At 41.1% G+C, this 9,746-nt stretch overlaps 3 protein-coding genes across 3 annotated transcripts; 1 reads left to right on the top strand and 2 right to left on the bottom strand.

The window, feature by feature from the left end:
• Positions 1–412: 412 nt before the first annotated feature.
• rbp7b (retinol binding protein 7b, cellular) lies at positions 413–1,599 on the bottom strand. The gene is made up of 4 exons (XM_079342073.1): positions 1,498–1,599; positions 894–1,072; positions 678–779; positions 413–519 (listed from the first exon to the last, which is right to left on the bottom strand). Exons 1-4 carry the CDS (start codon positions 1,568–1,570, stop codon positions 466–468), a joined length of 408 nt encoding a protein of 135 aa, XP_079198199.1. The 5' UTR covers positions 1,571–1,599; the 3' UTR covers positions 413–465.
• A 203-nt stretch (positions 1,600–1,802) lies between these two features.
• Positions 1,803–4,535, top strand: LOC306822303 (uncharacterized protein). Its single transcript, XM_079341222.1, has 6 exons — positions 1,803–2,109; positions 2,207–2,269; positions 2,372–2,451; positions 2,810–2,940; positions 3,014–3,080; positions 3,182–4,535. Exons 1-6 carry the CDS (start codon positions 2,036–2,038, stop codon positions 3,259–3,261), a joined length of 495 nt encoding a protein of 164 aa, XP_079197348.1. The 5' UTR covers positions 1,803–2,035; the 3' UTR covers positions 3,262–4,535.
• Positions 3,437–9,498, bottom strand: h6pd (hexose-6-phosphate dehydrogenase (glucose 1-dehydrogenase)). The gene is made up of 5 exons (XM_079341220.1): positions 9,144–9,498; positions 7,868–8,525; positions 7,670–7,787; positions 6,472–6,741; positions 3,437–6,367 (listed from the first exon to the last, which is right to left on the bottom strand). Exons 2-5 carry the CDS (start codon positions 8,498–8,500, stop codon positions 5,022–5,024), a joined length of 2,367 nt encoding a protein of 788 aa, XP_079197346.1. The 5' UTR covers positions 8,501–8,525; positions 9,144–9,498; the 3' UTR covers positions 3,437–5,021.
• Between the last annotated feature and the right edge of the window lie 248 nt (positions 9,499–9,746).

The raw sequence follows: 9,746 nt of genomic DNA, 5'->3' as shown, positions 1-9,746 counted from the left end.
TTCCTTTTATGTTTTTATACCACCCTCGTGTGGTGTGGAGGGGTACTGCAGCATTCAATTCCATTCTGTTCTTATTCACATGAAGGCAGAGATACCAATATATCTGATCAATGTTGTCCAGGTATTGAGACAACAAGAGTTACACGTTATTTAAAAACACATGTAAATGAAATGTTGTCATATATCAGGAAGACAAGTCCTGTCACCTGTTTCTATTTTTGCAAGTCATTGAGTTCTTTAAAATCTGACATTACAGAGTTAAACTTCTGAAAATAAAATATTCATAATTCTCTTTAGTGTGATTTTTTTTAATTTTAACTTTGCTCACTGAGCCTTCACTTCGCTCTGCTCTCTATCTATAAAATACAAACGGTCAAGCAGTGAATCACCCACATCACATTTAAATCAAACGCTCTTTAATTATGTTTACAGGCAAACAACGTTTTCTTAAACTCTCTGAAAGGATCACAGAGACCTTTTGTAAACTTGCTTGCAGACTTGATCCTCACAGGTAAGTTTCTGGAGAATAAAAATAATTAATTTGTAAACAATGCAATATACATTAAGAACAATGAAAAGAGAATTGTGAGTTTTTTTAAACTGTTAGGGCAACACATGATGTCAATTACATGTTTTATCTAAATTACTAGAAACAAGGATATCCTTCAGAGGCATACCAGATGGAGCTCATCTCCCTGGATCCAGTGAGCCCACCCTCGGTTCTTCTTCTCTCCTCTCTGAACACAAACCAGCTGATCATTTTCCCAGTTCACCACAGTCTGACAGAGAAGAGATATACATTCATATGCATTGGAATATTCATACATTGGGAGAGTGATAGCAGTACAGACAGAAAACCTTAAAAAAAAAAAAAAAAGCTTCAACACGTTTACCTGGCATGACCTGTTGTCCATTCCTTTCGTCACTTCAATGAACTCTTCTCCAGTTTTAAAAGAGCATTCATAGTTTCTGAAAGTAGTGAATGTCTTAATTGTGAAACGGTCGCCCTCTTGCTCAATGACTTTCCGTGGCTTCAACAGCGAGGCAATCTTGCGTGTTGCAAAATCAATGCCTGAATTTCAAAATGAAAAGTTTGTTAAACAAGAACTTTCTGCTGTTAAATGTATGAAACACCTTGCTTCCTTGTCTTTTATTGTCATACATAGATAGATAGATAGATAGATAGATAGATAGATAGATAGATAGATAGATAGATAGATAGATAGATAGATAGATAGATAGATAGATAGATAGATAGATAGATAGATAGATAGATAGATAGATAGATACTTTATTGAAGTTTTTGTTTTTTTTCCCCCTCTGATCAGAAAATACAAGACACTTTTAATATCTATGGACAAGTAACTCTCTACAGATCAAACACACACAGACAATGGTTTATGGTGCTCTGTTCTACAATAAATACTTTCAATTTTAATATTAGATGAATGATGAAAATGTTTATTCCACAATTAAAATAGCAGGAGTGACACTTACCAAGTGAAACCATATATCCCTCGAAATTGACATTGCTGACAATGTCCCATGTTCCACTGAAGTCAACAGGCATTTTAGATGTTAACGTGGCTCTCTGGGAAAGTCAACAGCACAAGTGCCTTAAATAATCAGACCTAAAGTCATCAGTGTGATAGTACATTGTGTGGCAATGTGGAGCAGGGGTGATTTGGTGCCATTTGGACACATACAAAAGAGGAGCACTGGAGGGCAGAACAGGACTGTTTACCCTTGAAAGGAGGAAACTCTCTTCTTCCTGTTCAGTCTGCATACAGGGGAATGTGCTGCTAAGCTGCTGGAGCCAGTTTTGACCCCGAAAATACAACGACCGAACCTTCAGGATTACTTTTATGTGCAAATGTTCAGGTAACACAATATGCAGCACAAGTCTGTGGGCATGTGCAGCCTGAAACCCAATCCTTCCTCCTGGTCACATGTGGAGCTGCAGGCACTTCTTTCAACTGAACACATTCAGCCATTAGGATTAGTGTTTTCCGAATAAACGTCTGCCTGAACATCCATGTTCCTCTACATGCTAATCTACATGGCTTATCACAGCAGCAGATGGATACCAAGGAGTAAGAGGTTAAAATTGTAAGCTGTAACACAAGTAATGAATTTGTTTATATTTGACAAAAAAAAAAAAAAAAACCTTTGTTCATTCAGATTTCTTTTCATGTTTTATTTGCAGTCAAATCGTGAACGTGGTGTTCACTGCGCTGGTTCTTGTCCCTCAGTTTGTCATCTTGGGGAGGTAATGAGAACACAGGCGATATCGTCGAGCCAAAGAGCTCCTTGTGTCATTTGAACAAGAAGGAATGATGCATTAATGATGATGTCTGTTTGTGCCTTAAAGTCCCAAATCCTCCAGATACTGTACGCAGCCTCTTCTGAACAACCTGTCAGCATCCATCGCCTTGTCCTTCGTAGCTGCAGGTACAGTTTGTATCAAAGTTGCGTGCATAACAACGTGGTTTGTAGAACTTGTGGAGTGTGAAGTGTGGAAAATGCCAACTAAACCAAGAAACTTCAAACTTCAACTTCAATTCAAACTTCAACAGACATGAACAAAATATTTCTGGTGTTTCTGCAGTCCCCGTCTGGTAACAATGGACTTGGATTGAGATTAATTTAGATGCTTTTTCTGTTCTATTCTTTATCTAGATTGTTTTTAAGTACCCCACAAATTTAACAAAATTGGGGTTTTTTTAATCTCTTAACATCTGTTCATTCCCTATATACTGTGAAATATGTGAATAACCAGATATTCATTCAATTACTTTTTTAATTTCAGGTTTCTCCGTGATATTCACATTGACTGACCCAGTCCCTCGGAGCTTGAGGGCTTCCTATCATGTGTTTGGGCTGCTGACATGTGGACATGGATTGAGCACGGCGGTCCTCACTCTGACAGCAGCATCATGTGTAAGAAACTCTTACCATTTAAGTCTACATTCAAATTTCAGTATCAACGTGATTTGTTTATGTAAATTCACAGGCCCAAACCACACCCGAGCTGTACTGCATGTCCCTTTTTCTAACAGTCGCTTCGATTATCAGTACAGGTGAAGTATGTTTCTCATTATTTTGCACACATGCAGTGAGAGACATGACTTACAAAGAGGGTTCAGTTTAAAAAGAAAAACACCTGCCTCTGTCTCTCCAGCTTTCTTCTTGCTGAGAGGAGCGCTCTGGTTGGCTAAGAGGCCGTCTGTGATGGACCTGAGTGGAAACAATGAGCGGTAAAGCAGTCCAGCTGTCACACGGTGCCACCCGATACTCCACATATTCAAATTTCATGTGGTGTCCATACCCGCAGACACCTAAAACCATGGGAACATAAAAATAAAAAGGAAAGTGACTTAATCCTCCTCACGTTTTGAAGCTCACTGCAGAAAAAAATCCCAAAAGCAGATGTGTCTCAGTTGTTGAAGCGGTTTCCTTTTTATTGGTTACTGGAAGGTTTACATTTGTTGTAATGTGTCAGTAAATACACAGGAGGTTCACTCTACAGTTATTCAAATGTAGATGCAAATCTCTATGAAGGCTACTAGTCACAGATAATAGAAGGAAAATCAACAGGAATGATATTATATTGACTTAATCAGGACATTTGGGTTGTGATAGTAAATGTGGTTTTCTCCAAAAAAAAAAAAAAAAAAAAGGTCATAACTTTCATCTAAACAGCTTTGGTCGACATCAATGTGGAAAATTAAAACTGGAGAATCAAGTCAGAGCAAGTCAACAAGTACCCATTTAATTCTCTTTTCCCAGCATTTTTAATGTAACATAGCATAGCGTAGTGTCGTGTTGCAAACAGAAAGTCTGAGTTACGAGTGTCCACAGTGCACAATAAACGAATCAGTGAATGAATAAACGACTACGTTACCATGATGTCGGCTTTGTCATCATGATGGATCCGACAGGCACTAGAACACGATCGCTGAGGCTCAGTAGCACTTTCATTCGAAGGCGGTATGAAATGAGTGAAGATGGAAGTTAGCTGCCCTAAAGATCACTGGCGTCATATTATGTGAGAGGAATGTGTGTGTGTGAATGTGTGTGTGAGTCAGGAAGGTGCTTTTGATAAGTGATGCACCAAATGATGTTTATAACTGTCTGTGTGATCATAACTACATCAGTAACAAATGGTTATATTTATTGTATTAACATGTATAAAAAGTAGATGTCAGTCAATCATCGGTCACATTTCAGTGTTTTTTAAGTTACTAATTACATTTGAGTAACAAAACATACAATCAAGAAATACAAATGAAACTATAAACAGCATTTCTGCCTTTTTTACAAATTACAACCTGAGATCATATGAACATTCTTGGTTTTGCACCAGTGACAATGAGTTTGAAATGCTCTATACTGTGTTCTTTGTAAACTGCGGACACGTATACTCAATATGTTCCTAACTTTATTCTGGATTCTCACTTATCTCCCACATAACTGGGCTTTAACAAACCTTCAAAAAAAAAAAGTCTGAATATGTATTAGACTCACCCTCACACAAAACCCCCCCCCAAAAACCCGATTTGATTCAGGTTCTAAGTTTTGACTAAACTCCTGATCTACAAGTTTTAAATCCTTAACACTTGTATTTTCCGAGTGGTGTTATAGTCACACTGTAATGCAGCTGAAACACTCTCGTGCTGGTCATCTCGTGTTGGAAATCTCCGGATCCTTCGAGCCTCATATGATGACTTTTACATCAGTCCCCAAAAAAGGGCTTTTTAAATACAGCTATCCAATCTCCATTTTCCCTGCCAAATTAAGCGATGACAGGCAGGATGTATTTCTGGGTCATGAGTTCAAGTGTGAATCTATAAAAAACTGTGACCGGCTTCAACACAGAACATCCATTTTAACCCTGCAGCAATACGGCTCAGCATTTCTGATTAGTGATTATCAAGTCGTACAAGTAAAACTGGTCCTTCAAGTGCTAGTACACCATTTTACACCTCAAAGCTGTCCAATGAAAACACCTCTTACAAATCCTACCCTAGAAGTGCATCATAGTCTAGATACCAAATCAACCTGCCATCTGAAGGCTTCACCCCAGTGACGGGCCATTTCTCCGGGTTGTCCTTCACTCGGCTCAGCTGGGTGATCAGCTCGTGCTTGCCTTTGCCCATCACTAAAAGAGCCACCTTGTGGGCCTTGTTAATGGCACTAAATGTTAGGCTCATGCGCTGGTGAGGCTTTGTGGGACTCTCAGTCAGCGCCACCAGACTCTCCCCGTGCTTGTCCGTTTTAGTCCCAGGGAACAGAGAGGCGGTGTGGCTGTCATAGCCGACTCCAAGAAGCACAAAGTGGAAGCTGGAGCCGTTAACCAACTTCCTGATCTCTTTCTCATACAGCAGGCCTCCTCCGTCTTCCTCCACACAGAGACGCTGGTTTAGCTGCACCGGCATGGGGTGGATGTTGTAGTAGGGTATCCTCACATGTTGCAGAAGGTTGTCGTGCAGGTTTCGGAAGTTGGACTCAAGTTCCGTCATTGGCACACAGCGCTCATCCACCATCCACACGTGGGTGTCCCTCCAGGGAAAGGAGAAGTGGTGCAGGGCGAGCCGGTGAAACAAAGCGAGCGGAGATGACCCGCCGGAGAGGGCGAGATGGAAGACGCCACTCTCTAGCACCGCTTTTTCTGCTGCTGCCTGCAAGTCAGCAGCGAGTCTCTCCACCAGCTCCTCTGTCCACGCAGACACCATGTCCGTGCCTCGAAATTTACCCTGCATCACCTGGAAACTGTTTGCTGATGTGCCGCCCATCTGATCATTGTTGATGATCACCACCTCGCTGCTGTAGCTGAGCTCTTTCCCGATCAATCGGACGTTCAGCAGGTCTCCGTTGTCTGCTCCTCCGGGGTAGATGCGTGGAAATGAGCTGGCTATGCTGCTGAGAAGTGGTGTCCACATCCCCCACGAAGCCAGCAGGTTTTCAGTACTAATGAAACTATCTTTGCGCCCAGCAAAAATATAAGAGATCAGTTCTGAATAAGCTTCCCGCTGCTCTGCTGGAATTTGAACGTAGTAGTCTGAAATGGGCAAACCTAGAACGCTGACGTCCTTGTGCTTTGACACTTCTTTCCACTCCGGATCTTTTGAAACTGGCTTGAATAAATTCTTACTCACCAGGATTGCGGGATATTGAAGGCTGCCATGGCCAAAATAGAAAACTATCTGTTTGGGTTTACAGTGAATGCTGTCGTGGTTCTGAAGACAAAAGATGTCATTCTTGAAAAGGACGCGTGCATATCCCACCCGTTCGTCCAACATCTTCCCTGAGACCAAAAGAATTGGGACGCCTTCAAACTGGGCTTCATCGATGTTAGCCAACACAGCTGAAACATACAAACATGATCAGTTATCAGCAGAATAATGGGAGATCGACGATTAAGAATACATAAATCCAAAGCAACCTAAAAGAAAGCTCTTCAGGGTTTACCAGCAAATGTTGGTGTGATACTGATGTGATCCTTTGTCATATTCAGCTCCTGCTGAACCTGACTTTTGTACTCCTGGTACTGGCCAATCACTGCCTGCTTCTTTCCTATAGGCAGCATGGAGCTGAAGATGTGCAGCTTGTTTTGAAGGACTTCTTCACTGCTGCTGCGATTCACAGGGAGCCTCATGGTCAACAGGGTCATGACTTCAGTCAGGTGGTTCTGCAGCACGTCTCTGATCACACCATATTGGTCGTAGAAAGGAATACGACCTTAAGGACAAAACATCAAAGCTCGTGAACACAAGACTCTCGGCCATATTTAAAACTTGTCATAAAAGTGGACGGAGTCAAGTAGGGCCACATGAAAGGACAGATTTTTCTTCACATCTGGGGTCATATATCATTTGATTGACAACCTCTTCTCATTCTTATCTGATTTAACACAATTCAACACTAACACAAATTCAAATACTTTTATTTATCCCTTTGGAACTTCAGTGGTGTAGAAAATAAGGGTGGGACTTTAACACGTTAATTACGAGAAAATAACGTGTTAAATTTTTTTTTCGCATTTAATACGTTGGCCTCATAAATAGCGCAGAAATGTTTATCATTGCTACGTGCTAGCTTTATGCTAGCTTCATGCTAGCTTTTCGCTACCTTCGCCAAAAGTACAAACAAGAAGCATTTGCAGCCTAAATTCAACCACAAAAATTAATTAAAAAAAAAAATAATAATTCAGCGTCTGATAAACTTAAAAATTCACTCGCTAAATTGATCTGGACTGTAGACCATTTTTAGTGGTAGAAGATAAGGGGTTAGAAAATGAGCTAAAGGTAGCAACGTGTGGTCGACCTTTCAAACTGCTGTGTAGAAAAACTAATTTCAAACAAGATCCAACAGCTTTATGAAACTGAGAAGCAAGTAAAATTGCATGCATTGTATTCATTCATCCACTAACATCCATTTAGATTGAGAATTTTTTGCTTTTTAGGGCAAATATTGTGATGCACTTAAAATAAGATCAATTTCTATTAATTAATTAGAAAGCCCTGAGTTAATTAGTTAACAGTCCCACCCCTTGTAGAAAAGCAAGTTCAAAAGCAAGCACACACGCAGTTTACATAAATGACAGCATTCCACACACACATATCACACATATACCGTACTGGACATTATTCATGCTATTCTTAATCACCTTTAACATCCAGGGTCTCCTTTAACACAATCTCCACTCTCTCGATGTGATGCTTGTTCCAGATGGGATCCAGAAACTTCTTGTTCTCTATCCTAAATGGAAGAATCTTTGCAACCACCTTCACACAGAAACAGAAACACATGCTGTAAAGTCAAACATTTGATTGACAGGAGTCCCCAGTGTGTTGGACTTTCCTACCTGCTTCCCCAGGTAATGGTCAATTCTGTACATTTCTTCATCCTTCAAGGAGTTCCCCAGCTGAGAGGCGAGAACCTGAGCGCTCCTGACGTCATGTCCGAAAGGTTTCTCCAGCACTACCCTCAACCACGCACCACTCGCTGGTCTGCAACTGCTGTTGATTTTCTCTGCAATGTCTGCATAGGCAAACGCTGGCACAGAGAGGTAGAAGAGCCTCCCTGCCTCCCTAAGTCCCTCTTGTTGAAGCTTCTGCTCAATGTGCTTGGACAGATCTTGGTACTCCTCTAAAGTCTTTAGCTGTCGATACTCTGAGAGTCGTAGGAACTGCTCTTTAAGCAGAGCGCAGCGCTCCGGTGACACATCCTTCGGGCAGTTCGTCGCCTTCAGGATGTCAAAGAAGACGGGCTTGGCCTTTTCAGCAGGCGTCAGTCCTCCGCCATAGAAGGAGAATGTGTTTCCACTGCTAACGTGGTTGATGTACAGCTGGAAAAAGCCCTGCCACAGGTACTTCTTCGCCAGGTCGCCTGTCCCTCCTACTATCACCACGGAAACATGGCCCGGCGTCTGTCCATCCTCGCCATTTCCTCCCTGGGTACACAGAGCGACCAGGAGCAGGACCACACACACCAACATGCTCTGCTCCTAACCGTCCAAACTCCTGTGCCAACACAGCAATGAGAGACGGTACAACATGTCAGAACTTTATCTGTAACTGACACCATGCAAATAAATACAGCAAGGCAAGGCGGGTTTATTCACATAGCGCTGTTCAGACACAAGGAAATTCACAGTGCTTTACAGACATAAAAACAGAAATACACTAAAAGAATGTACCAGCCATTAAGAAAACAGAGCCAAAGAAAGAGTGTACATCATTAAAAGACAGAAACAAATGTAAAAATAAAAACTGTTAAAGGAAGAATTTGTTGCAGTTAGGCAGACAGTATATTTCTAATGGAAAGCCTGAGTGAATGATATAGTTTTAAGGTCTGATTTAAAGAAGCTGAGTTGCACTCTGATTGTCAAATGTGCCGCAGTTCCGTTTAAGCCCATCTTTACCCAAAACTACCACAAATGAAAAGAGGCGTGGACAGCAGGGAGACCCAAATTGAGAATCACCAAGTCAACTTTTAAATAATGTATAAACATTCAAATCTGTCGAATGTGAACAATTAAAAACGTCTCAAAAGATTCAACAACAATTTATGCAGACTTAAATTGAAGAGAAAATAAACATACTGGAACAATGTGCATTTTAAATCATCGTTGATGTTACCTGAAAATAGACTTCAGCAAAGAGATGTAAAAAACAAAAGAGACATCACATAGCCAGAAATGAGTGAGCGATGTCGTTTCCCTGCCGCTGTTTTAAAGTCCCCTCAGAGGTCTCGGTGCTCCGCTGCTGCTGCTGTTGGTGATGATGTGATGAGTGAGATGATCGCAGAGGCAGCAGTCTTTGGACTTCGCTCAGGGGCAACAATCCTTTACAACACATCAGCTCTTGTTTCGAATGCTGGGAGAGTCCGATCAATTTATTGGGGATTTTTGTAATGACAGAAGACCATTTATTTTGAAAGGTTGGCTGCAAAATATCTTCAGTCATACTCTGAGAGGGGGCAACTGTGCTGGGAGGGTTAGATGGAGGGGGAAAAAAAAAAAAAAAAGACAACTGGTTATTAGTCAATAAGTCTGTGTCCAGCTCCTGGACCAATGAGACACTATCAGGAAAGCTTAAAGATCACAGCTTTATGTGTCTGGTAACATTAAGTTTGACCTCAGATACACTCTGCTTACTTTGTAAGTTAATGTGCCAGATACAATCATGAATCTAAGTGGAATTAGTCGGAGAATAAAGTTCTCTTCTAAGATATTAAACTGT

This window comes from Symphodus melops (genome assembly GCF_947650265.1).
Source record: "Symphodus melops genome assembly, chromosome: 4".
In the NCBI taxonomy this organism is placed as follows: domain Eukaryota; kingdom Metazoa; phylum Chordata; class Actinopteri; order Labriformes; family Labridae; genus Symphodus; species Symphodus melops.
The sequence above is the reverse complement of the archived record's forward strand: the minus strand, read 5'-3'. Positions and strand labels throughout refer to the sequence as shown.

Excerpts from the sequence above, each read along its gene's own strand:
- LOC306822303 (XM_079341222.1), top strand. The coding sequence starts at position 2,036 with ATGTTCCTCTACATGCTAATCTACATGGCTTATCACAGCAGCAGATGG. Across the intron at positions 2,452-2,809 it reads CTTGTCCTTCGTAGCTGCAG|GTTTCTCCGTGATATTCACA; the intron begins GTACAGTTTGTA and ends TTTTAATTTCAG. Across the intron at positions 3,081-3,181 it reads CGCTTCGATTATCAGTACAG|CTTTCTTCTTGCTGAGAGGA; the intron begins GTGAAGTATGTT and ends CTGTCTCTCCAG.
- h6pd (XM_079341220.1), bottom strand. The coding sequence starts at position 8,500 with ATGTTGGTGTGTGTGGTCCTGCTCCTGGTCGCTCTGTGTACCCAGGGA. Across the intron at positions 6,742-7,669 it reads GGAGACCCTGGATGTTAAAG|GTCGTATTCCTTTCTACGAC; the intron begins GTGATTAAGAAT and ends TTTGTCCTTAAG. Across the intron at positions 6,368-6,471 it reads TATCACACCAACATTTGCTG|CTGTGTTGGCTAACATCGAT; the intron begins GTAAACCCTGAA and ends TGTATGTTTCAG.
- rbp7b (XM_079342073.1), bottom strand. The coding sequence starts at position 1,570 with ATGCCTGTTGACTTCAGTGGAACATGGGACATTGTCAGCAATGTCAAT. Across the intron at positions 1,073-1,497 it reads GGGATATATGGTTTCACTTG|GCATTGATTTTGCAACACGC; the intron begins GTAAGTGTCACT and ends TTTGAAATTCAG. Across the intron at positions 780-893 it reads TGGACAACAGGTCATGCCAG|ACTGTGGTGAACTGGGAAAA; the intron begins GTAAACGTGTTG and ends CTTCTCTGTCAG.